At 40.9% G+C, this 26,889-nt stretch overlaps 1 protein-coding gene across 3 annotated transcripts in view; it reads right to left on the bottom strand.

The window, feature by feature from the left end:
* LOC101849234 overlaps window positions 1-14,290 on the bottom strand; it is a 37,983-nt gene extending 23,693 nt beyond the window's left edge. For all 3 annotated transcript variants that reach the window (XM_035972048.1, XM_013087264.2, XM_013087262.2), the window contains exon 1: window positions 14,064-14,290. In XM_035972048.1, coding sequence (XP_035827941.1) covers window positions 14,064-14,189 — 126 coding nt within the window. In that variant the 5' untranslated portion in view covers window positions 14,190-14,290. The remainder of the gene's footprint in view (window positions 1-14,063) is intronic.
* Between the last annotated feature and the right edge of the window lie 12,599 nt (window positions 14,291-26,889).

Consider the following 26,889-nt stretch of genomic DNA (forward strand, 5'->3'; position numbering starts at 1 on the left):
CTATAAGACAGGTGGCCATCTTAGGCAGGACAGATAAAGATGAAGAAAACAAACCATTCCTTTCTGAGGTCCTAACCAAAGATAGCCGCATTGTTGGGGGTCTTATTTTTTCTTTTTTTCTTTTATGCTGCTTTTGTGCAAGGGTGCAATTTAAAAAAATGAAATGTGTCAGACAAGGAGGACCGAGTGGTATGGTAAAATAAGCATATGGGTCGCCACCACTCAGAGAATGAGCGACGCTTCTGTCACAAGTTCATGATGACGTCCATTGTTACTTTGTTTCAGACTGAGTAAACAGTGACCACTCATCTCACTTACAATTTGTGTATAAGGTCTGAGCAGGGCTTATATGGGTTATGAGGGATCACACGCTTACCTCACCAGCAGCTGAAAATTTGTTACCTATTGGTCAACAGTGGGAGGGGCCTACACAACATGATCGGTTGGAGGGACTACCTAACAACAAGTGATTGGATAATGATGGCTCGCCCAGAACACCAGGAGCCAGTGCACAATTTATGACAAAACGTAATACAGTCACTAAGGTGGCCGTCTAAGACAGGTGTTATTGCTTGGTATGATAGGGGTTGTGTGTTAAAATATGGCAGCTGCGTTGGACAGGTGCCCGTTTTCACAGTTAACTTATATATGAGTCATTGACAAAACGTGGGGAAAAACACACACGAAAATCTCACATTAGTGTGCATAAAATGTGATGCATTAGTATTTATTCCTCCAAAACTTATACACATGTCAAGTATAGGATGTAGAACCTGCATTAGCAGTTTCAGACCCCATGTCAGCTTTACAATCTTGAGTTTGTAAATTTTGTGCCAAAAATGGTCGTTTTTTAGTGAATCCTGGACTGTCATTTTGAACGCACCAATGCAAACTTCTAAGAATGTCCCATATTTTGTATTTTTGGGTGGGTTTTTTTTTACGTGTGCTTTGATCCTATGCTAATTGTCATCAAGAAAGGTTCACTTGCTCAAGAAGTCGGTTTATTTGTTTGCAAATAAACGAACAATTCGGATCACTTGTGAGTCAGTATTGTCGTCATGGACTAGGTGTTTAAGAAAACACCAATATTTTTCAGTAGAATCCCCGTAGCTGGTTAAATCTTTTTGCTTTTCGGCGTGTATTCAAAACTTCAAAAGCCGCGATGCGCGAAAGGAACATCAGGTTCCTAGATCTACGATTTCGGTTGGCTGTTTAACATTCGCCGTGATCGTCGTCACCTTGCGACGTACCGGAAGTCCAAATTTCAGCCCACTTTTGTTTTGAACGGGTCATCAACAGTGCACGGATATAATTGTTTTCTCGAGTGACTTCCCCTTACCCGCTTCCCCACAACAGCGGACGCAACGGCGGAAAGAGAAAAACGAAAGTAGTCATTGCCGTCAGCGTCGGGTGAATCTTACGTTGAATGTGACGTACAGGACTGTTTCGCGTGTTTTTAGGCTACTCTGTTGAATATTTTAGTGAAATTGCGGTGTTTACACTGAATTCCTGGAACAAGAGTGTGATATGTGAACAAACTTCGAGAGATGGGTCATTTCTGTGGTTATAGATTTAGCTTTTGTGCTTAGTAATGACGTTTGGGGTGTCGTCATGCAGTCGTACAAGACTGACTGACGTACTAGAAATTACATTGTCCTAACAGCAAACATTTTTTAAAGTCATGTGTGCTCTCTTTTCTCAATTAAACAAATAAACAAACATGTCCTTGTTTATCTAACTTAAAAGTACACATTTGTCCTTTGTTGGTATGATATGCCTTTTTTCAATACATTGTGTCATCATTGTTATGTACAAGTAATATTTGTCATCATTGCTAATATCAGCAAGTTTTCAACATAATATATTTCATACATGCAAGATTCATTTAGAAGCAAAATATGCCTTTATTGATCTGTGTATCTCATAGTGCAAATTTGTTCTTTGTAGGCATGATTTTACCTTTTCCCAGTATGTTTTGTCATCACTGTTATGTACGAGTACTGTTTGTCATAATTAGCAACATAATTGTGATTGTCCACTGTCTTTGATATGACCTGATATCAGTTTCAAAGCAAAAGAAACCTCTCCTGGGTTGTTTTTTTTATTCTTAGAGTGCGCTTTTCTCTCTGGAGGCATGACTTTGTCTTTTCCTGTACATTGTGTCATCATTGTTATACAATTCATGTTTGTCATCACTGTTATGTACAAGTCAGCTCCATTGATTTTGTGCTTTTGCCTCATATTAGTTTAAAAATCGATTTACACAGGTGTTTTTCTGGTACTGAGGCTTTGATAACTGTATTTGTACAGCCTTTCACTATTGTGATGTGTTGTCAAAGATAATGTCCAATGTGTGTCCTTTCTTGTACATAACAATGATGACATGTTCTGTGCACTGCATCATTGTTACAAAGCTTGTCATTTATATAACCATTATGAATGGAATTCATAGTGTACAAAGTCTTTGTTTACTAAACAAATGGAATTTAAAGTCCAAAATATCTTTTTTTGTCATCACTGTTACATATAATATATATACAAGAAATACAGTGGTTGCCAAACCAATGGACCCATATCTCCAACACCCTACATCTGCTTGCTCTGATACTCTAGGAATATGAGCACTAAACGTCAATCTGTGACTGACAGAAAAGGGAGTCAAATTGGTCAGAAAAATTTTTTTGCACCACTGAGTCTCAAGAGAGTCTCACGTTTTGGCAATTGCTCATATAGAAAAAACGCCATGGAAAGTGGCCGTTTGTACAGGTGGCCGTCAGGTCAGGGCAGGTTCGACTGCAGTAAGAAAATCTTTGAAAACATCACAACGCTGCATTTCTATTGTTAGTAACTTTGTCACCGGCATTCCGATGAATGATAATAATAATCAAATTTAATAAAGGGTGATAGATCTAAAGCAGTGGTTTTCAAACTTTTTTCACCCACAGCCCCCTTTTTCACCCAGCCGAGTCCCCGCGCCCCCTAATCCGCCCCAACCATCAATCTGACATAAGGACACGCCATGCATATTATAATAATAATAATAATATAATAACTACCACAAATAAAGAGAGAGCTCAAACAGCAGGGTAAAAAAAAAAAAACGTGCTTAAATTCTAATGATTTGGTTCTGAATTTTAGTTGGACTACAAATCACCATCATTAGGACCTACTGAGTCTTAAATTTAGGCGTGTACGAGAGATAATAAAACACATGGTTTTTTTTTCAACGTTATAGTTATGCAAGGGCATTAAGAACAAAATACTGTCGTTTTATGCAGTTATCGTCGGTATTAAACGACCAGTGTTATTAACATCAATAAAAGTAAAACATGTATTATCACATTTACAGAATCAAAACACAAGCGCCCCCTCCCCCCCCCCCCCAACAAAATAAAAAACAACAACAACAAACAAACAAAAAAACAGTGGTCATTGGTTTGAAAACAGATTGACATTATCTTTATGAAACGTTTTCTCCGATCAAGGTGCTGCAATAAAGTTGCCTGAGATTTGTATATCAAATATCTCCATTGAGTAGAACATAAAAATATTATTAATACTTGTTCAAATGTGAGAAACCTCACGAAAGAAAAGTATGCATGGATCTTAGTCTGTAATCATCATCATCATCGTAACCATCATCATCATCATTATCACTCAGTTTCATCAGCCGTGGCAGTACATGCACATAAAAAAACTCTATTAAACAAGTGAGTATTTTACTTTACAAAAAAAGAAAATTAGAAAGAAAAGCAAAAAAAAAAAAAAAAAAAAAGAAAGGTTACTTTGAGGTATCGAGTAAGCATATACAGATAAGTCATTGACACTGCCCCAATGAGAAAGACGGACCTGGTGAGACGAAACCAACTTATCAACATCAGGTTTCAGATTGGTCAGCAGCAGACGCAATTCGCCACGCTTTGTGACCTTTAGTTTGTTCCTCTGCTTCGTCAGCAAACTTGTCACTGCACAGAATCCACATTCTACTTGCTAGACAGGAGGTGGGAAAAGCGATGGACAACAACTTGACATTTTCCCGCCGGGAGGGATGTTTGTCTTGCAAAACAGTTTTCAACCAGAATGACTGGTACGACTTTTTGAACAATGGTTTGATTTCAAAGTCACTTTTCATAGTCAAAAGCTCTTCTTCAAATGCTACTGACAAGTCACCATCTGTTCCAGTGTTGAGCGGGTCCAGTACCCAGTCTGGAATTTCCAGTTAAAAGATATCAGTAAACCTTGTCTTCATATCAGTATGTAAATCCCTGAGGTGGTTGGTATATATCCATGTATTTCTAGTTCCTTATCAGAAACCCATCCTTCTTTCAGTGTCTCCGTCAAGCAAGGAAACTGAGCAAATTCTCTTCTGCCAATGTTTCGGTGGAACATTTCCAATTTCGACATGAATGACGAAAGCGTGTTCTTTCAGTTTATTGCAGAGATCACTGTTTGTTTCTTGAAAAAAAACTCCAGCACAGAGTCAAACAGGCAGAACAATAGTCGTGTTAAACAGTTTCCTTTTAAGAGCCACAGGACTTAAGTGTGCAAAAGTAAACATTGAAAGTCCTCGTCATTTTCAGTGTACAGTGGTTGGAATAATCCCGAGTTCAAAGCGTGGACTTTGATCTTGTTCACACACTTGATGACAATGGCCAGTGTGTCATGCGGACTTTCATTCAGGTTTTTTGCCACCAAATTCTCTCTGTGAATGACACAGTGAACAGTCAGTACTCCAGGGACTGATTTCTTCAAAGAGCTCATAAATCCACGGTACCGATCTGTCATCGACGATGCCCCATCTGTTGCACAGGCAACTACAATGTATATTGGTCAGAAGGATCTGTTTCTCCTAGATAAAACTCTGGACCACTTTGATAATGGACTCGTCTTTGGTATCTGTTTCCAACGTTTTCGCAAAAAAACAATTCTTGCATTATTTCCTCACCCTCTATGAACCGATATCCAGTTGAAGGCTGAACTCTCGTCCTTTAAGCATTTTGCACCATGATTCCTCAACATTATGCTGAAATCCCATCCATATGTCTTTGAACGGTATTGTCACTTTGTGGCAAGAACTTTCAACACAGGCTCGGGGCATGGTGCAGGACTGTGCTGATCACCTCTCTTATCGCAGGTAATATGAGGTCCTCACCGAGAGTACGCGGCTTGCCTGCCTTTGCAATAAGCAGAGATAAATTATAAGTTGCTCGTAAATCTTCATCAACTTGATTGACGTCGGCTGCAAATATCGATTTAACTGATTTTCATTTCTGAAAATTGATATATAGAGTTCTGAAGTAGGCCAGATCTTTGTCTGACTTGCCAGGATGGATCTTCTTTATATGGGCTGTGCGTGCTGGGAAAGAAAGTTATTAGTAATAAGTTGTATTGTGAACTATGCCTAAGCTATCAATTTATGTTTTTGTTTTTGTTTTTTACGTGGCTTCTTTTCCTTCAATATTTTAAATTTGCATTTCATGAAAATTTCACACCGCCCCCTTTACGCCCACTACCGCCCCCCCCCAATAGCCCAATTTCGCCACAGCGACCCCCAAACTGTCGCCACCGACCCCCTGGGGGCGGTAGCGCCCACTTTGAAAACCACTGATCTAGAGGATCTAGTCAACTTGCGAGGGAAACCTCAGAAGACGACAAAAATAGATGGCGGAAAAACATCATCTATGATGATGATCTATTTTTGGCCAATCACAGAGGTGTGCTAGGTGCTCTCAATAGCTTAAAGTCGCTCGGAAGGCCGCGATGCCATGTGTACGCTACCAAAGACAAAGACTAGATCTAGGGGACCGGCTCCGGGTGGGCAGAAAAATGCTAGCCACCTGAGGTCGCAGAAATCCTCACGGATCAGTAGCATCAGGCTACTCCACCTGTTTTTCCTAATTTTGGAATACTGTCTATCAGTGGGGATGATCAAATTGACAAAAGCAAAGACAAAATGACGTTATAGCACAAATAGTAAGTTAATTTGATTGTCTACAAAGATGCTATTAATGGCTATTTTACTTTTCGAATCGAGCCGAACTACGTGGGTTGCCATTTTGTTTTGCCTGGAAGTCCTCGCAAGATCTGCTCCTCCTCTCTCTCTCGGTCTCTTTTTGAATACTGTCTACCAGTGTGAACGATCAAATTGACAAAAACAAAAGAAAAAATGATGTTAAAACACAAAAGTAAGTTGGTCGTCTACAAAGATGCTGCGGCTATTTAACTTTTCGAATCGAGACGTACTACGTGGGCGCCGGTCCCCATTTTGTTTTGCCTGGAAATTCTCGCTCTACCCCTCTCTCTTCCCCCCCCTCTCTCTCTCTTTCTCTTTCACTGCCCACAGACAATCAAAATTGCACATTTTCAACACAAGAGCGCTGGAACGTTTGTTCACAGCACAGAATTCTACATTTCTGTTATCACAGTGCGTAGAATTCTGTGTTTCACGGTGAATGCTACCCTGGTTGGCCTTGGCCATCACAGTGAACGCACACAGGCTACAGGGGTGAGAATGGAGGTGGCCATAATTATTCACCAGTTCGGGCCCCAAGATTAGGGGGGTTTCAGGGGGGACCTAATAAAAATATGGAGGGGGGGGGGGAGGGTACAGGGGTGGAGGGGGGGTACAGTTAGCTTGCATCCCCGTTCTTTGTGATGCCATTTGGTCATCAAGACTTTCGGATTTCTTCTCTGGATGTAATTTGAAATGAAGTGTATACAGACCCAGTAACCGGGAACAAAGTCACAAAGTATACAGACCCGGTAGGTGAACTCTTTTGTGATTTCGAAAGTTTCAGCGCCCAGACCCGGTAGTGCGTGTGTGTGAGAGAGAGAGAGAGAGAGAGAGAGAGAGAGAGAGAGAGAGAGAGAGAGAGAGAGAGAGAGAGAGAGAGAGAGAGAGGAGTAGCGCAAGAACTTCCGGGCAAAACAAAATGGCGACCCGCGTAGTTTGGCTCGATTCTGAAAGTTAAATAGCCGTAGCATCTTTGTAGACAACCAAATTAATTTAGTTTTCTTGTTTAAAATCATTTTTAAACTTTGTTTTGGTCAATTTGATCGTCCACACCGATAGACAGTATTCAGAAAGAGACAGAGAGAGAGGGGAGGAGTAGATCTTGCGAGAACTTCCGGGCAAAACAAAATGGCGATCCCCGTAGTTTGGCTCGATTCGAAAAGTGAAATAGCCATAGCATCTTTGAAGTCAACAAAATTAGCTTACTTTTGTGCTATTTTACGTAACGAAGTGACTATTTGGACTCGAGTCCGAATATGAAAAAATGTTATTCGGACTCTGATTCTTGTCCAGCATGACATCACTCCCGACTTCCGACTTCCTGTGACTCGTGAATCCGGCTTCCTGTCCTGCCTCACTCGTGACTCGCCTCAGGCTGGGTAGAGACCGGGATCACTTCGGGCAAAAAGGCGTTTTGTGCAGGAGCCGAGTTTTAATCTTATGATGAATTTGAGGCCGGCCTGAAAAGTTATAGCGCTTCTAATAAATGTTTATTTGTCAAGAGGTCATCAGAAGCAATTAAAGATGGCTCGTTAGCGTGTGTCGGGGTCGGATGGGCGGCCTGCATACGTGTGACTGTGTGCGTGTCGGGGAGGGGGGTGGGGGCACTATCGGTTCGGGCATTGAACGTCGCATACGCGTCAGTCTTTTTCCCCCCGGCAACTGATCATTATTACAATAATAAGCTAGTCTTGACGTAGATCTACGTAATGAATTGTGCGCTGGTCTATGGAACCAAAAGTTGCCGTATGCTCAGCTCTACACAACAACACAACTTTTTCTTGGTAAACAATCGATATGACACAGGCTTGTGTATTTGAACGAATCGGTCTTTTTTTTTTTTACCTAGCTCATAATATGCAGGTGCCAGGTGATCTGCTAATCTTCAATTTTACCTTTTTCTACAACAAAGAAAGTGGGAAACATGGGGGGTGGGGGGGGGAGGGCGTATCAATGAGGCGGCAGGCATCGGATCGGCAGAAAAGGTGTGGGGGAAACTAAAAAATGGCGGAAAATTGGAAGCACTGAACGTTAGATCTATAGAACGAAGACACTTCCTTTTTTTCGGACCCGAGTCCGAATAAGAATTTTTTTTATTCGGACTCTAGTCCGAATATGAAAAAATGTTATTCGGACTCGAGTCCAAATAACGACGGCCTTTACGAAATCTTTTCTTTGTCTTTATCCATTTGATCAACCACATCGATAGAAAGTACAGTCGAACCTGCCCTGACGGCCACCTCTATAAGACGGCCACCTGTACAAACGGCCACTTTCCATTTCCCCCCTTGCGTTTTTTCTATATAATTTAACTGTGTAAAACGGGCACCTGTCCAATGCGGCCGCGGCCACAAAAATTTAACACACAACCCCTATAATACTAAGCAATAATACCTACACTAAGACGGTCACCTTAGTGAATCCATTACGTTTTGTCATAAATTGTGCATTGGCCCCTGGCGTTGTGGGCGAGCCGTCATAATTCAATCACCTGTCGTTGTTGTTAGGTAGTCCCTCCAACCGATCATGTTGCGTAGGCCCCTCCCACTGTTGACCAATAGCTACCAATTTTCAGCTGCAGGTGAGTTAGCGTGTGATCCCTCATAACCCATAAGCCCCGCCCAGAACTCATACACAAATCGTAAGTGAGATGAGTGGTTACTGTTTACCCAGTCTGTAACAAAGTAACAAAGGACGTCAACATGAACTTGTTACAGAAGCGTCCCTCGTTCTTCGAGTGGTGGCGACCTATGTGTTTGTTTTAACATGGCACTCGGTCTTCCTTGTCTGATACATTTCGCTTTATTGTCACCATTGTGCAAAATCAGCGACAAAATAAAAATTACAAACGAAATACAAACCAACAGCAACAACACCAACAAAGACAACAACAATGGGGCTACTTTCGATTGGGGCCTCAGATGGGAATGGTTTGTTTTCTTTATCTTGATCAGTCCTGCCTAAGACGGCCACCTGTCTTATGTGGCCACTTTTCTCCTTGACAATGGGTGGCCATCTTACACAGGTTTGACTGTATTCCGAAATTAGGAATGAGACATGCGACCGTAGGCTATTCTCACCCGGTTTGAAACAAGACCTGTTTTTCCTAATTTCGGAATACTTTCTATCGATGTGGATGATCAAATTGATAAAAGCCAAGAAAAAATTACGTTATAGCACAAAAGTAAGCTAATTTGATCGTCTTCAAAGATGCTATGGCTATTTCACTGTTCGAATCGAGCCGAACTACGCGGGTCGCCATTTTGTTTTGCCCGGAAGTTCTCGCAAGATCTACTCCTCCCCCCTCTCTCTCTGTCTCTTTCTGAATACTGTCTATCGGTGTGGACGATCAAATTGACCAAAACAAAGTTAAAAAATGATGTTAAAACACAAAAGTAAATTAATTTGGTTGTCTACAAAGATGCTACGGCTATTTAACTTTTCGAATCGAGCCGAACTACGCGGGTCACCATTTTGTTTTGACCGGAAGTTCTCGCACTACTCCTCTCTCTCTCTCTTTCTTTCTCTCTCTCTCCACTGCCCACAGACAAAATTGTAGGCCTACGCTTTTACTTTTAGTAGGCTACAGTTGTAATGGAACTTTTGTTCACGGCACAGAATTCTACAATTTTTCTGTTATCACAGTGTAGAATTCTGTGGTTTAGGGTGAACGCAAAATTTGTTGGCCTAGATCTAGACTATAACGGTGAACGCGCACCATGTGAGAATAGCCAAAAGACTTGCCTCCACTATTCTCACCCCGGGTGAGAATAGAGGTGGCCTTCTTAAAATAAATCTAGGAAGAGGCTAGCTAGACTCGCAGTCTAGCCGTCATTAAGTACGGCTAGCCTCCATGATGGCAGACTGACCATTTACAAAAAATAGGCCTACTGAATCAAATTGTAAATATACATTTTTAGTGTGCAGTACCTAAAGTATTTGCATTTGAGATGAAACCAGGTGCCTTAATGACAGTGCATGTATTTTAAACCTCCTGTTTTCTAATGTTAATAGGGCCTAAGATAAGTACGGCTAGACTGGCAGTCTAGCCGTACTTAAGTACGGCCAGACAGCCAGGCTAGCCGTACTTAAGGACGGCTAGACTGTCAGGCTAGCCGTACTTAATATTGATGGCTGAATTGTAAATGAAATTTTTAGTTGGCCGTCATTATTTGGACTCGAGTCCGAATAACATTTTTTCATATTCGGACTCAAGTCCGAATAAAAAAATTTCTTATTCGGACTATAGTCCGAATATGAAAAAATGTTATTCGGACTCGGGTCCGGAGAAAAGGAAGTGTCTTCGTTCTATAGATCTAACGTTCAGTGCTTCCAATTTTCCGCCATTTTTTAGTTTCCCCCACACCTTATCTGCCGATCCAATGCCCGCCGCCTCATTGATTCGCGCCCCCCCCCCCCCCCCCAAGTTTCCCACTTTCTTTGTTGTAGAAAAAGGTAAAATTGAAGATTAGCAGACCACCTGGCACCTGCATATTATGAGCTAGGTAAAAAAAAAAAAAACAAGCCTGTGTCATATCGATTGTTTACCAAGAAAAAGTTGTGTTGCTGTGTCGAGCTGAGCATACGGCAACTTTTGATTCCATAGACCAGCGCACAATTCATTACGTAGATCTACGTCAAGACTAGCTTATTATTGTAATAATAATGATCAGTTGCCGGGGGGAAAAAGACTGACGCGTATGCGACGTTCAATGCCCGGACCAATAGTGCCCCCTCACCACCTTCCCCGACACGCACACAGCCACACGTGTGCAGGCCGCCCATCCGACCCCGACACACGCTAACGAGCCATCTTTAATTGCTTCTGATGACCTCTTGACAAATAAACATTTATTAGAAGCGCTACAACTTTTCAGGCCGGCCTCAAATTCATCATAAGATTAAAACTCGGCTCCTGCACAAAACGCCTTTTTGCCCGAAGTGATCCCGGTCTCTACCCAGCCTGAGGTGAGTCACGAGTGAGGCAGGACAGGAAGCCGGATTCACGAGTCACAGGAAGTCGGAAGTGATGTCATGCTGGACAAGAATCAGAGTCCGAATAACATTTTTTCATATTCGGACTCGAGTCCGAATAATCACTTCGTTTTTAGTTTGCAATGCCTGAAGTCCTAAAGTATTTGTATTTCAGACAAAACCAAAAGGTGCCTTACTGACTTGCATATATTTGAATCTGAATAATTACTAGATCTAGATCTAATGAGACCTGTGTACTAAACAGGCTTGAGTCGATAGGGCCAAACCTAGATCTAAGTACGGCTAGACTGGCAGTCCAGCCGTACTGCCACTCTAGACTTTATATTGAGGCCACCTCTATTCTCACCCGGAGTGAGAATAGTGCAGGCGAGTCTTGTGGCTATTCTCACCCGGTGCGCGTTCACCAAATTTTGCGTTCACCCTAAACCATAGAATTCTACACTGTGAGGAAAAATTGTAGAATTCTGTGCCGTGAACAAACGTTCCATTACAACTGTAGCCTACTAAAAGCGTACAATTTTGTCTGTGGGCAGTGGAGAGAGAGAGAGAGGAGTAGCGGGAGAATTTCCGGGCAAAACAAAATGGTGACCCGCGTAGTTCGGCTCGATTCGAAAAGTTAAATAGCCGTAGCATCTTTGTAGACAACAAAATTTATTTACTTTTGTGTTTTAACATCATTTTTTAACTTTGTTTTGGTCAATTTGATCGTCCACACCGATAGACAGTATTCAGAAAGAGACAGAGAGAGAAAGAAGAGGGGAGGAGTTGATCTTGCGAGAACTTCCGGGCGGGTGAGAATAGCCACTTTCTTATATGGCCGGCACTATTTCTCCGAACGTTCGGGAAAATAAAGCTAGGCACTATTTCTCCGAACGTTCGGGAAAATAAAGCTAGGCACTATCTCTCCGAACGTTCGGGAAAATAAAGCTGGGCACTATTTCTCCGAATACTCTGAAATCACATCCTTTCACGTAAATTTCGGATATTATATAGATCTATGATTAAAGTATATGCCTACCAAAGATTGTTCGTATGCAATATGGTTCAATCGGTCCAAAAAATGTCCGCAGTAAATATTTATATAAAGAAATGCTACAGTTCCAAACCGTTTTTCGCTACAGATATGACGTGCTGCCTATGAAGGGTGCTGCTCTTAAACTTATGTGATTGTGTTGTGTTTACTCGTGTGCTGTCTAGATCTAGATCTAGATCTACGGAGGGTTATTGATAACGACACATAGAACTAGCATCTGCGTTTGTCGCGGCGTCGACCAATCAATCGTGGCTCGATTTTTTGGTCCCCGATTCGGGGAATAAAAGTCAAATTTAAAAAAAGAAAAAAAGAAAGAAAACGAACCTCTTTACTTTTGAAAGAAAGTTCACCTAGCTTCAATTCATCTCTTTCTCACTTGTTGTCACCACCTTGATTTGTTGAATACGTTACAGTTACTTTTATTTTTCCTTTTTTTTGGTGTTTTATTTTGTTAGTGTGTATTTTTTTCTTTCTTGTTATTGTTCTGATGTGTTGTTTTTCTATCAATGTTTTTTGTTAGGGGGGGGGGGGTTGTATAGTGTAACGTCATTTAATTTGATGTTCCAACCTTCATTAGATTCTAAACATATATATATATATATATATATATATATATATATATATATATATATATATATATATATATATATATATATATATATATATATTTAAATGTTTTATGTTAGAGCGTACATTCCACCAAAACCGATTACATGTACTGACACTTGGCAGGCCCCTTAATGTGTGTGATTCCATAATTTACATGTAATATCCTGTACTTTGTTTTAAAATTACGCACATTTAGGGTTAAAACAGCCAATCTTCTTCGGACAGGTGGACTCACGGCCTTATTTGTTAATTTTTGTGGTTGTTTATGAGCTGTTCTAATTTTGATTTCATTTGGTTGTGAAACCTTTCTACTTTCTTTTTCACGTTTTCACACTCATCTAAAAATCTGTAGACTAGTTCTTGAAAATTGAAACAGATATAGACCTAAAAATTTGCTCCTGTGTGTGTGTGTGTGTGTGTGTGTGTGTGTGAATGCATGTGCGAGTGTCTGTGTGTGGTAGTATTAAGTGTTTAAGTGGAGAGTGAGGAGCGTGTGTGTGTTTGCTTGTCGGGCTTTATTTCAGCCATTATTCAGTAACAGTTCAAAGTATACAAAAAGAGAAACACAGGATCCATTCACTCCAGGGCTCATGAGTCGTTCCTCTCTTTCAGTTTCACTAATTCATTGAATTCCCGTGTTCTCTCCCGCGGCTCATCCCCGTCCGCATGATTTTCACATCCCACCCCTCCCTCCAGGCACACGCAAAGAAAATCTCACTCATTCCCTTGCACCCTGCGAACCATGGACAATAATATTAGTATTAGCAAAACACTGCCTTAGCCACATTCCTTGCGTTCGTGAGCTGTGGACCAGGCCAGGGGGAGTCGGTGTCGTCGCCTTGTTTTGTAGTTGCTGTCGCCTGTGGATACACTCGTACATTCTTCCTTTCACCTGCTCTGTCACTCACACTGTCCCTCCATCCACAGCTCAGCTCGTCATAATATGTTCAAAAGTTGCCCACTGATCATGTTTAGTTAGTGTGTGTATAAGTTTGTGTGTTGGTGGTGGGTGTGTGGTGGGTGTAACTGAACGAGCCGTAACTGAAAGTTGTCTGAAGGCGGGCTTGCCATGCGGTGTTCCTTCCCAGACCAGAGGCAGAATGAAAGTTAGCGCCGAACTCTCGCAAAAATTAGGCAAAAAATCACGAGACCGGAAGCCGGAAACCGTTCGGAGAAATAAAGATCGGCACTATTTCTCCGAACGTTCGGAGAAATAGTCACTTCGTTCTTATATTGACTAGATCTAGATCTAGATCTAGATAACTAGATCTACATGAGTCAATACCATTGCCATAAATGGCATCATATATATAGATCTAGATGTCTAGATCTAGATCTAGATCTATAATATAGATCTATAATATTATAGATAGAATCTACATCATAATATTATTATTATGATGTTTGCCGTACCTTGCCGAGGGCCGTTGTTGTGGTGTATACCGGAACATCCCGAATTCCGTATCTTGAATAATCATTAGACCCAACCTCAGCAACATCTTCTTGTCGATCAGAAGTGATTCTCTCGGAAGAGTCCATCTTGAACTACACCATTGTAGACAGAGGCAGGTGTTACTTCTAATCTTGGTCTTGAATTCCTTGTTTATATTACCTACCATCAGTCGCCATCTTGTTCCTGGTCGTTGTCACATGACATGTTTATTTTGGTTTTTGAACTTTCTAAAAGTGTGTTAAAAGAAGCAGAAAGCGAAACAAAAAATAGCCTAATATTTTTGTCTTTATTACAACAATATTTTCAGTATATAGATCTAGAATCTAGTAGATCTAGATCTAGATTAATCTAGATTCTAGATCTAGATCTTGATAAGAGGTGTACTGAAGCAATCATCTGACAAAAATCGAGCATGGCTATATTCTGAGTTTAGCAGTTATTGTACTCACTGGACTTGACATGCAGGATTCATCGGAAACATCGTTGAACTGGCGCTTCCGAATGTCCTGATCTATCAAGAAATTCCCTGAATTGACAAGGAGGTCCCTCCTGCTGTTAGGATTATGTGTATAAGTAACACAAGAGTATACAAGCATGACGCAAACAATCAAAGACCTATAAAAATGTTGCGTAATTGTGTGGACTGTCGGCTAATATATATATATAGGCCTATGGACTATGTCACTATCCGCTGTGTGAAAGCAACTCTAGATTCTATATCTTACTTATTTGTTCGATTCACTTCATTTCAAGAATGATAAAATTTTGAACAGTAGTGCTTCACTCGACCAACATTTACCTGTCGAAATGTAAGCATACTACTTTTTATTGTTATTATTGTTGTTTTATTTTGAAATTAAAGCGCGTGGAGTGACAACTTTTCCCCGTGCCTATCGCGGGGCCCACAATTACAGCGTTGGGCTTAAGCTAAGCTTAGCCCAAGAAGGCCCTACAATTTTTTTCTCCTTTTCGGAGAAAACAAAATAAGGTATAAAGGCAACATGATGGACAACATTAACATTTAACTTCAACCGACATAAAAAGGTTTTTAAAAGATTTGGAAATCTAGAATGGGAGTAAAAATGTTTCAATTAAAAAAATAATTAAACATCAGATCCACGAGCTCAGTATGAGTTGGCCTTCAGTAGACCCCTGATAGTTGTATGTCCTCTCCCCCCACCCCCCCCACCCCACCCCCCCCTCTCTCTCTCTCTCTCTCTCTCTCTCTCTCTCTCTCTCTCTCTCTCTCTCTCTCTCTCTGTGTGTGTGTGTGTGTGTGGTGTGTATGTGTGTTTGGGAGGGGGAGGCTTGTGCGCCTTGAACACTACAGTGTGACTTACTGGTTATTGTATTATTACGTACTGTTCTTTGTTGAAAGCAGCCCCTGCGTTATGGAAAATCAATGCTAATTTTTATTCATAGTGCCTATTCTTGCAACGGTCTCTGAAAAGTTCTGTTGGCTGCGCTTGGAAATCGTTGAATTGTTTTCTGTTTTGTTTTGCCTGCTCCGCCAGTGTTAGAGACTGCGATTGACGACAGCTAAGCACATTTCAATTTCGCATGCACACCACTTCATTATATGATTGTTTTTTTATTTTGTTTGTTTGTTTTTCTGTATTTGAAAAGCCTATAATTCTCGTAAGCTTCCATTGGACATTTTTGAGCTATAGTCAACAGTCCTCATCTGAACATTTTGAATTTTTTAAGAAACTGCACCAGGAGCATTGAATCCAGACAAAGATTGATACAACAAAAGCTTAAGGTTTATCGATAGACAGTTTTTCGTGTTAATCCTTTCAGACTGGCCCCCGAAGCGTAAGGTTAAGTTTTCCGCCTTCTGTTATTTTTTTCTACTCTCTGGTATTACGGCGATCGCAACTGCATAACGTCATATGAGCGCGCAGGACACACCAAACATTTTCTTTGGTATAACATTTTTAATTTTGCCCCGGTGGAGGCCGAAGCCTACTCTATGGACTCACCTCCCTTAAAGACGGGAACCTCTGGAAAGAGTACCCTCAACTCTCCCACCACATCTCACCATAGCGAAGCCAGAAATTAGGAATACACTTTTGGACAAGAGCAATAAAAACACATCCTGTAGCACTAAAATATTCTGCCCTTGAAACAATTATTGATTCCTATCCACCAACATGGATCCACTCATACACTAATGGATCTGCCTTTAATTAAGGCAACAATCAACGCTGGATATGGGTCAGTGATCAACTTGCCCAGTGGGATTTTTTTTTTTTAAGTCTTCAATTCCAGCGGGTCCTTCTGCTCCAATTTCATTGCCGAACAACAGGCTATCACAAACACAGCAAACTACATCAACTACTTGTTTGACACTAATCCACTTGTTACCACAGACATCGTTATCTTTGCAGGCAGACTTTCAACACTAGAGACACTTGAGAGTTTAACTGATGTGAACAAAGATATATTGCACTTGATTTGGAGTATACACAATTTGATAAGTAGGCACCAAGTCAGAGTAGTCCTACAATGGATTCCTGCCCACACTGGGATACCGGGAAATGAAAGAGCTGATGCTCTGGCAAAGAAAGGAGCTAGCCTCCGTCAGCCTGAAATTCCTACTAATTACACCACCTGCTGCCAAATGATCAAGTCAAACCTCAAAGAAGACTGGATGAATGATTGGGCCACAGGTACGACAGGAAGAATGATGTATGGCCAAATGAATAAAGCACTGGTCAAAGATCCAACCAATTAGTTGAGGAGGGGAGATCAATCCATTATCTTCCAACTTAGAACACAACATGTACCCCTCAACCAACATCTCAACCGAATTGGAGTAAAGCAGTCTGCTGCCTGCCCACTATGTGACTACCCCTCAGAGATGGTGGAACATCATCTGTTCTTCTGTAGAAAACTAACTGATTTAAGGGGATGTTTTCTTCCCAAGCTATCCCACACATCTAATTGCCTCTACTCCTCAAGACAACAATTAGAACAGACATGCAGCTATTACCGAATGGCATCATGCTGAAGAGTTAACGCTCAGATGCTACTGGGGCGCTAACAACAAAAACAACATCGATTTTAGACCACCAAGGGATCTTTAACGTGCGCAACTTGCACACGGGACCTCCAAGATTTTTGGCCGTTGTCCGAGAAGGCTAGGTGTAGATCTTACCTACCCATAAGGTCAGGGGTGTTGCTGAAAGACAGCAGTAAGAAGGAGCCAAGTAGAAGCAGTGCAAAGGCTGCAGAAAGAGCCAGGAGCTCAGAGGATGGGGCAAAGGAGGTGAGAGAGTGGGAACAGAAAGTGGAGACGAAAGCAGACGACAGAACAGTGTTAGAGAGCAGGAAAGGATGTGAAAGGAGAACATTTTAGAGAAGAAAATTGTCCGTCGTTATCCGGATTCGAACCCGTGACCTATTGAATGAGAGACCAACACCGTAACCTCTACTACGAGAGTCCCCTTTCCGCCTTTGAACGCAGAAACATTAAGTTCAATTTCCTAGTGACGAATTTATTTGATCGAATACATATTCTGTCTGCTGTGATGCCATATCCCATCCAATGTGCACTGGCCCTCATGGGCAGTGCCGAAGGGGCCCTCCTCCTAAATGACGTAGTTATGATTGTATGAGTGTAAGACATTTTCAATAATTAGCAATCATTTTACAAGCTTTTTATTCAGAATAGTGGGAAGGTAACACTTTTTGCAAAGATAAAAGAACAAAGATGACTGATGTTTGGAATACAATTTAGTAGAGCACAATTTGCGTTCGTAAAGAGGAAAAGTTAAACAGACGCAAAATTCGAGCTTCGACTACAACTCAGTCAAAAGACAATAGAATATTATTTTAAAAAAATAAAAGAAACACGTTTTTTTGTTGACCATGAAAATGCATTCGTGAGAGTACACTGAGAGAATTATTATTGTGGGGTGTGCTAGGAGAAAGCTGAATGAGGGGAAAACTGCTGGACAACGTCATGGCATTATATGAAAACAGCAAAACAACGTAAGGATATCACATAGTAAAACAAGATGGTTTCAAGTGAGAGCAGGTATAAGACAAGGATGTGTACTAAACCTTTTACTATTTATAACATACATGGAAAAATTAACAGCAGAAGCTAAGACAGAAAGCAACACAATCAACGACCTTCTTTTTGCTGACGATCAGCTCATACTAAGCGACAACGATATAACCCCCAAAGAACACATAATATATACGTGGATGGTTGGCGGGTGCTCTGGTGTGGTTTACTTCTTCTTTCCTATCAAACATCTATCGTCCTTATCTCCCCTTCTTCTTTTTTATGTTTGTTACTCTCTTGTAACACCTCTAATCTTCTGGCGCTCATATGACCTTATGCAGTTGCGAACGCCGTAAAACCCTCTAATAAAACAAACAAACAATAATATATACACACTTAACGAAGCTGCAAAAATCGCAATATGAAGATCGGCGCAAGCAAAACCGAGGCGATGAAATTTCAGTAAAATCCGGGCCCTCTAAGCATCACAGTCGATATGAGCAAAAATCAAACGAACAAGAAGAGTTCAGATACCTGGGAAGTGTATTCACCCAGGACGGAAAGGTGGACAGAGAAATAGAAATCAGAATAAACAGGCCAATGTTGTGACTTACCAACTGACACCATTACTTTCACTTTCACATCCCGACATCACAATGAAAACAAAGCGTGAGCTCAAAATAGCATCCTCAAACCAATATTGTGCTATCATTTCCAAACACGGACAATAGACAACAGGGACCAAAGTAAAATATATGTGTATCTACGCCTTTAAAATGAGATGCTGAAAAAACATGTTCTTTTATATCTAAAGAAGAGTCCGGATGAAAAACGAGGTTGTCAAAGAAAAAGTTGGCTCGACCCCCTGCTTATAGTAAAAATGAATAAACAACGAATAAAATTAATGGTTTGGACATCTGCCAAGACTAGATCTACCACCAGACCAGCAAAAAACTATAACCCGAGATTAGATTTGATACAAAGGAATAGGCAGACCCAGGAATAAATGGATAGAAGGGGCCAAAGAAACATTAAACGAAAACAATACTACCATGAAAAGGTCGATACAACAAGCGAAATAAGACGTTTGCTGCTCCCATCGTCACCGAAAGATAACAGTCATGGTCGGTAAAAGTGAAAGTTCAAAATCTCATTATCGGTCGACGTCTTTAAATTGTTAGCTCAGACTAAGACACCCCCAGTACTTTCCATTATAATTTCAGTCCATGGCTATAACCTTCTGGTATCCTATTATTTATTGAGAGTATGATTCACACCCGAACATCGAAATCTTAAAGGGGTGCACAATGAGAATAAAATATAAAATGTATAATAATAATAATAATAATAATAATAATAATAATGATAACGATAGGGATAGGCAAATAATAATACATCTAATCTATATTAATAACAATAATAATAACCTTAATAATATTGATAATAATAATGATTATTATTATAATGGTAATAATGATAAAAATAATATCAGAATCAGAATCTGAAAAAGAATTAAAATAAGAATTAGAATGATAATAAAGTCTACGTTGTAGGTTTCTGTGTTTTTCGAGTTGGGGTTTATGTGTTGTTGTACTCTACTGGTTTTGATGTTCAGCTAGGTGGTGTTGTAGTTGGTTTTGGGTGAATATTTGGAAAGAGTTGTAGCCATGGTGTTTAGTGTTTAACATTTTAGTATATTATTATTATTATGTGTGCAACCCGGCCACTCTACGCGCCGAATGGTGTCTATGCGACTTCTTATAGTCCGGAAAACACCATATGGACAACTTGTCGACCTCATTACACCGAATCTAAGAGGCGAATCTCTCTGATTTTTTTGCATGCGTCTCTGAATTCTAAAAGACCCAAAAAGTCTCGATTTTCGTGCACCAGCAACACTTATAAAGAGGTGTTTTCTATATAATCATTTGTTATTAATTGCTCATTAAACCCAACACCGAACACCTTTTTAAAAAAATAGCTAATACGGTACTGTGCTAAAACCATAACAATACAGGTTGTCGTTGCAGGGGCTTACCCAGACATTTCGGGGGGGGGGGGGGGGGGGGGGGGGGGGGAGATACAGTTTGGTTAAACCCAAAACCGGAGATCAACAGAGTGCTAAATTTGAAGAAGCGCTAGTAGGCATGCCACTGGGACCCCCCCCCCCCTCCTTCAGCCCCGTGTAGGTCCATTGACAGAGCCCCCCCCCCCCTTTTTCACTTTTACATATACATTTTCAAGCCACCTGAATATGAAAGTAGTATTATTGGAAGTTGTACTCGTCTTTATATTTGTTTATTATTATTATTTATTATTATTATTATTATTATTATTTTTTATTATTATTATTATTATTATTATTATTATTATTATTATTATTATTATTATTATTATTATTATTATTATTATTATTATCATTAACTATTATTTATATCTTTATTATTATCATTATTATCATCATGACTAATTAAATAGCTTTGACCCCGCTTTTAAAGGGGGGATTGGGGGGGGGGGGGTTGAATGGTTAGTAGCTATCGCTTTTCAGTTGCAAAAGCAGAAAGAACATCCTGAGAAAGGCAGTGAAGTACGAGGGACGTCCAGAAAGTAAGTACCGTTTTAAAATATAGAAGAAATAATTTTTCCATTGAAAACAATTTATTTTTGAATACCTCATATGACTACTTCTTCACGGTTGAGTTGAGGCCTATGTCGTAGCGTGGGACGAGCTTCATCGTAGAAGCTTCATCGTAGAAAGCTGCCGCCTGCGGTGTCAGCCAATGTCCAGTCTCTCCTGTGAGATAAGCGTCAGAGTCGAAATCCTACCCGGCCAAAAACTTTTTCAAATGCAGGAACACATAAAAGTCACTCGGAGCCAGGTCTGGGCTTTACGATGGGTGCTTCAACTGTTCCCATCCGAAAGGGCGATCAAGTTTGGGATCTGTGCAGACTTGTGAGGAGTTACAATGTCGTGAAGCAGAACAACGCCGTCGCAAAGTGCAAAGCATTCCGCGTCTTTGGTTTGAATCGCTCTTCGCAGGCCAAGTCATGAAAAAAAAGTAGAATTTTTGGGAAATGGGATACAATTAAATCTGATGTGTACAGCAACACACTTAAAAAACTAAAAACTGCGAAGTGCGATTCAAAACAAAAGACGCGGAATACTTAGCGACAGCGTTGTTCTGCTTCACGACAATGCAACTCCTCACAAAGAAGCTCGTCCCATGTAGTCCGAGAGCCGGGTCTATATACAAGTACTAGAACCTTGTTTTTTATCATAAAGTTTTTTTCTTTGGTGATTTTGCTTCCTTATGGTCTCTAGACTTCATATCAGTCGGGGGCCAACTTGTATCTTATGGGCATAATTTTTTCTGCTGGTTGAAATACACCAACCCGTATCTAGGGCTGGGCAATGAGTCGCTTTAGCAAAATCCGGATAATATGCTAGTCCTCCTCTTCGGTAAATAATATGTTATGAACCGCTTCGACAAATTGGAATTGGTTAGAACCACTTGGACAAACGGGTTAGCATCACTTCAACAAGTGGGTGCGGTCAGGAAAGAGAGTTCAGAGTCTGAATTCGGATAATGTTTCATTGAGAATTATCCGGTTATCCGAATGATTTATCCGCATTTTGCCCACCTCTACCCGTATCATGCAAGAATGATTGCCGAGCTACTCATGGACGAGTCGACCAAGATTCGCGCGGGGGTGCTAACGGTAACAGCTCCTCTCGCAGTGATGTCACAGGCTGCACCGAAAGGTGCACAGCACGTCTGCTGTCCCCCCTCGTGATACGGACTCAGCTAACAAAGCATGGAGACACTACACCTCCGTGTAGATTACTAAAAACTAAAGTTCGACAGAATTGAGCGTCAATCGTAGTATCATCACAAAAGGTCGCACGGCGTGTTTATGGGGTGAAAACAAAATGCAAATGTTCCTTTCTTCAACACCGAACCAATAAACATAAACACTGATGTACGTGTAGAATTCACTAGTACTATGGGCATGTTAAGAAATTGAGAACTGTATGCAATACCAGATATCCACGAATACATGCACTATGTTTCCTGAGTTATTTTATAAAGCAACAGTGTGGTTTTGAGAATTCTAAATGATTCATTCAGAGGGAGAGAGGAAATGGGGAGGGGGAGGAAGAGAGTAGAACGAGAGATGGAGATATTCTAAGGTGGGAGGGGGGGTGCTTGGAACATTTTGATATTTTAAAAAATCATCCACGCCCTTGATCAAGACCTAATCGCTTATCCCTACGTTCTTTGTCAGTTTGTATGCACGTAGGTCTATCGCTCGGTAGAAGCAAAGAATGTAGGACCACGCTACGTCACCACGTGGACGTGATGTGATAAGGCTGGTTCGTGCTTTATAAACATGCACACACGCAGTGTCTCACACACTGACTCTTATACACATTCTTATGCGATTCTCTCCCCCCCCTCTCTCTCTCTCTCTCTCTCTCTCTCTCTTTCATTCTTTCTTAGACTTGGAGTGCTTTTTTCTGTCAAAGAAGAAACCCACGGATTATTAGTTTTCCGAAAGCAAGCCGGCAACGAGATGGTAGACTCAGTCAGAGACTTCCAGAAGATGCAGAGTTTTATACTGTCACAGGAACTGTATGAGCACATTGTTCCTAAGACCATCAGCAACTTTTACAAAAGAACTTTCTGAAAAAGAACCCAAACGTCTAAGGGGTAGTACTAGATTAGTTCGTTTAATTTTCGTGAATATTGGGTTTTTCTGTGGAGAAGCATGCTCACTGATACCCCCTACAAACACCCTTATTGGAAAAAAGCATACTTATGCCGAACTGGAGAGGAGAAAGGGAGGAAGATCACAAAAGAAGAAATACAAAAACGTGCCAAGGAATGTGGGGGCAAATGGGGAATGGATGTCAGCTTCCGTGTGTCCTCAGAAGTCATTTATTTGCATGCAGCAGACGCTTGGTATCACAGAGACTGCTACTCCCGGTTCTACACAAGCAGTCTAAAGTAATCAACTAGCTCACTTACAAGTCATGACAATGCCTTCAGTATGCTGGTGGACGAGTTTCGATCAAACAAATTACGCATGTGGAATAGTGTGGAAGTCCATGAACGCTATATTGAACTTGGAGGCAAAGACAAATCTCAGCTTTCAATAATCACTACCGCAGTTGCCACCATTTTGCGACGAGTTCAGTCAGCACCAGTGGCACATGTGGTCTTCGACAGATACTGCAGACTGAGCACAAAGTCTTGCTGTACACACGCCCGCCAGAAGGGGACAAGTCGTGTGTACAACCTGACTGAAGAGTCGCCTTTGCCACAGCAAAGTGCCATGTTGAAAGTCACATTCAACGAGGAACAACTGATACAAATTGTTGTACATCGTCTTTGCAGCATGCACCCTCCACCAGGATCAGATGTTGTCATCTCTGAACCAGATCCACACCCTATACACATGGGGTCTGGACTTCAACAAGACACTCTGTATCGTGAAGAATTGCCATTAGGACAGAGGGACATCAGGGTCGTTTCTGGTGACACCGATGTTCTCGTTAACATGGCCCGACATCTCTACATGAAGACCAAAGGAATGTCATGAAATATGACTCTGTCCATTGAGTCGTGCACATCCGCACATAATGTCATAAATGTCAACGTCGTTATCAGAGAGCATGCAACCATAATGCTTAATCTGCTGGCAGCTCATGCACTGCGTGGTTGTGACACAGTCTCTTCCTTTTTTTGAATTGGAAAGATGACAGTCCTCAAGAAGCTTGAAGTGTTCATCGATGAACTGGAGCTTGGGAAGATGTCTGCTCCTTTACTACTGGAAATCTCTGAGTCATGCCTTCAGTTCACTTATCTGCTCTATGGGGATGAGTCTGGAGCCAATATGAAAACAGTTCGAGTCAACATTTTCCGGAAGAGGATTGCTGGAAAGAAACACATTCCCCCGAATCTGAGTAGCCGTCTTCCGACTATGGCAAGTTTTCAGGCCCGCATCAAACGAGCCCACTTTCAGGTTGTTCTGTGGCAAGCGGTAGGGGAGCCATCTCCTCCTGAGCTCGATCCTGTTGAGTATGTATGGCAGTCGAGGTGGTAAATGCTCAGAGCTGTCAGCTCCTGATGAAGTTCTCAATCTGGTCAGTTGCAGTTGCAGCTGTAAAACTAGATGCAACACAGCACAGCGCACAGGCACCAAAACGTCTGTCACGTGTGCAACATTTTGCAAATGCAGAGGAAGAATTGCCTGCAATAACCCAATGACTGTCATTGCCCCCACCCCCAATGACTGAGGATATATGAACTGTCTTCACACGCCCTTCAGTCACTCTTTATGTGAGAACTAGCAGCAGACACTGGCAAATGTCCCAGCGTTTTCTCCCTGTTAAACAGTTAAATTAAGTGAGTTTAACACGACAGTTTCAAGTGTATTGCGGATCAGCACATTTATGAAAGCTAGATGATGGCCATCTAAAGTTTACATTTAATCGAGTATTTGATATGTATTTCATCAAGTATGGTTTACTTTTGTTACACGGCATGCTGTTTAATCAAGTTTGTACATTTTTATGTGTTTTAAAGGATGATATCCCTTACAATATCTTTCACTCGAAATTCTATGGTGGCCATCTTGAATTTTCACTTTTAGCCAAAAATGCCCAAAGTTTAGCGTTTGGCCCCCATTAGATTTGAAATCAGCAATGGAAACTCAGTTAGAATCACCAAAGAAAAAAACTTTAGGACGCAAAACAAGGTTCTTCATTTGGCGCTCGGACTAATGCTACAACAAATGCCTCAACAGTTCTGGAGACTACGTGGAGAAGTAGCCTTATATATGAGGTATTAAAAAATAAATCGGTCTTTTTGTTAGGGAAAATTATTTCTTTTACAGTTATTTCAAAACGCTACTTACTTTCTGGACGTACCTCGTTCTTACACTTAAGTTTGTCGAACGTAAAACCTAATCGACGCAAAGACTCTACAAATCATTGAGGTCTGCTTTCACACTCTGACAGAGCAGAAGAGTCTGACATATTCTTTAACGAACAATTTCTACGTTGTCTACCAAAGGTTACCAGGTTACCAGTCATTACTGCAGACAGTTCCTCGAAGTTGTACATGTATTTGGAACCAACGTTTAAAAGTTTGACCGATGTATACAAACTTGATGTAACAAAATGTATAGAAAGTAAAAGAGCTACAGTGGGGCTTTCCATTTTCAGGAAAGAGTTCAGGAATACAAGTTTATATTTTTTTCCAGCCAAAAAAACATTTTCGTCGGGTACAAAATAGGCAACGTAACAAAAGGTGCGTGGGTAGTTCACAAAGAAAGCAAAGAGGCAGCTAGGCAAAGAAAGAAATTGATTAAAAGATCTAGCAGAGGAGACCTATTCAAAGAAAACATCAGACAGAGTGGGCGTGTCTGCATAGGGCTTCAACGTGTCATATATCCCGTGCTCAAGGCCTCCGCTCTGTACTACAGAACACAAAGCTTGCCGTGCATAGCTTTCTGTCTACAACAATATGGCCACCATGGACATGAAATGTTATGTCTGGTATGATGAGGTTGAAGGTGGACTAACTTCTGGCGAAATTTCATCTTGCATCCTAGATTGCATACGATCCCTTGCCAAATCCCATGGCAGAATAATAGTGATGGTTGCCTGTACCAAAATAAGTCACCACACTCGCCAGTAGCTTGTGAGTTTAACATCAAAACTGAAAAAAAATATCTCGCTAAGTGCATACTCAAATGGAGTTCGATTGTGTCATTGCGTTATTGAGCAATCCCTCAAAAACGCTCATATACACGCACCTTCTGAGTATGTTAATGTCTTCAGACTGGCGCGTCAAAGCCCTCTGCCATATGAAGTCAAATACCAAGACCATACTTTCTTCGTAAAATATTCATCATTAAAAGAGTACTCGACCGTTCGACCAGGAAGAAAAGTCGGGGGCGCAAAAGTGATTGATATTCGAGTGCTCCGCTATTTCTCTCAAGGACACATTCAGTACGAGCTCTTTTTCTATGACGACTGGTCAGACATGCCTAAACCCCGAAAGCACATGCCATCAAGCACCCTTGCCCCTTCACTACACTTACAAAGAAGACGTCTCCCAAGAACGAAAAAACAACATGCACAGGGGGCTGAAATCAATAATTCCGGCCGAGGCCCGTGCTTTTTATGACACTTTAGAGCAATGCTTTGTCAAAGTATTTGGAAATATAATTATTTGACTGTTTGCACCACAGTGTGCGTGTGTTTGTGTGTGTGTGTTTGTGTGTGTGTGTTTGTGTGTGTGTGTGTGTGTGTGTGTGTGTGTGTTGTGTTTGTGATTAATAAAAATGTGACTGTAGATGAGCGTTCCTATTGTAAAAAAAAAAGGAGGGCGAAAGTATTTTTCGAAGTATTATATCGCACACAATTGACAATATCTATATTTTCAGTAATACTTAATACTTCGATCGAAGCAATTACATTGTACAAGAATATGTCGTCATTTGAATATTTTTTATGTGTAGGAATGTACTAAAAATTGTAAAAAGTGCAGTTTGACGAGGTCCTTTATAAACCCAAAAAATTTTTTTGAAAAAAAATCTTAGTCCATTAATAAGAGAGTGTCTTTATTTGAGCCATAATCAAACACCGCCCTTTGGGTGCAAACGCAAAACGACTGCAATATTTGATTTATAATTTATAATAAACTGGCCTACAAATTGCTAATTCTGAGTCAGTGACACGACTCTGCCCCCACACTTCA

This window comes from Aplysia californica, unplaced genomic scaffold, assembly GCF_000002075.1.
Source record: "Aplysia californica isolate F4 #8 unplaced genomic scaffold, AplCal3.0 scaffold00566, whole genome shotgun sequence".
NCBI lineage: Eukaryota > Metazoa > Mollusca > Gastropoda > Aplysiida > Aplysiidae > Aplysia > Aplysia californica.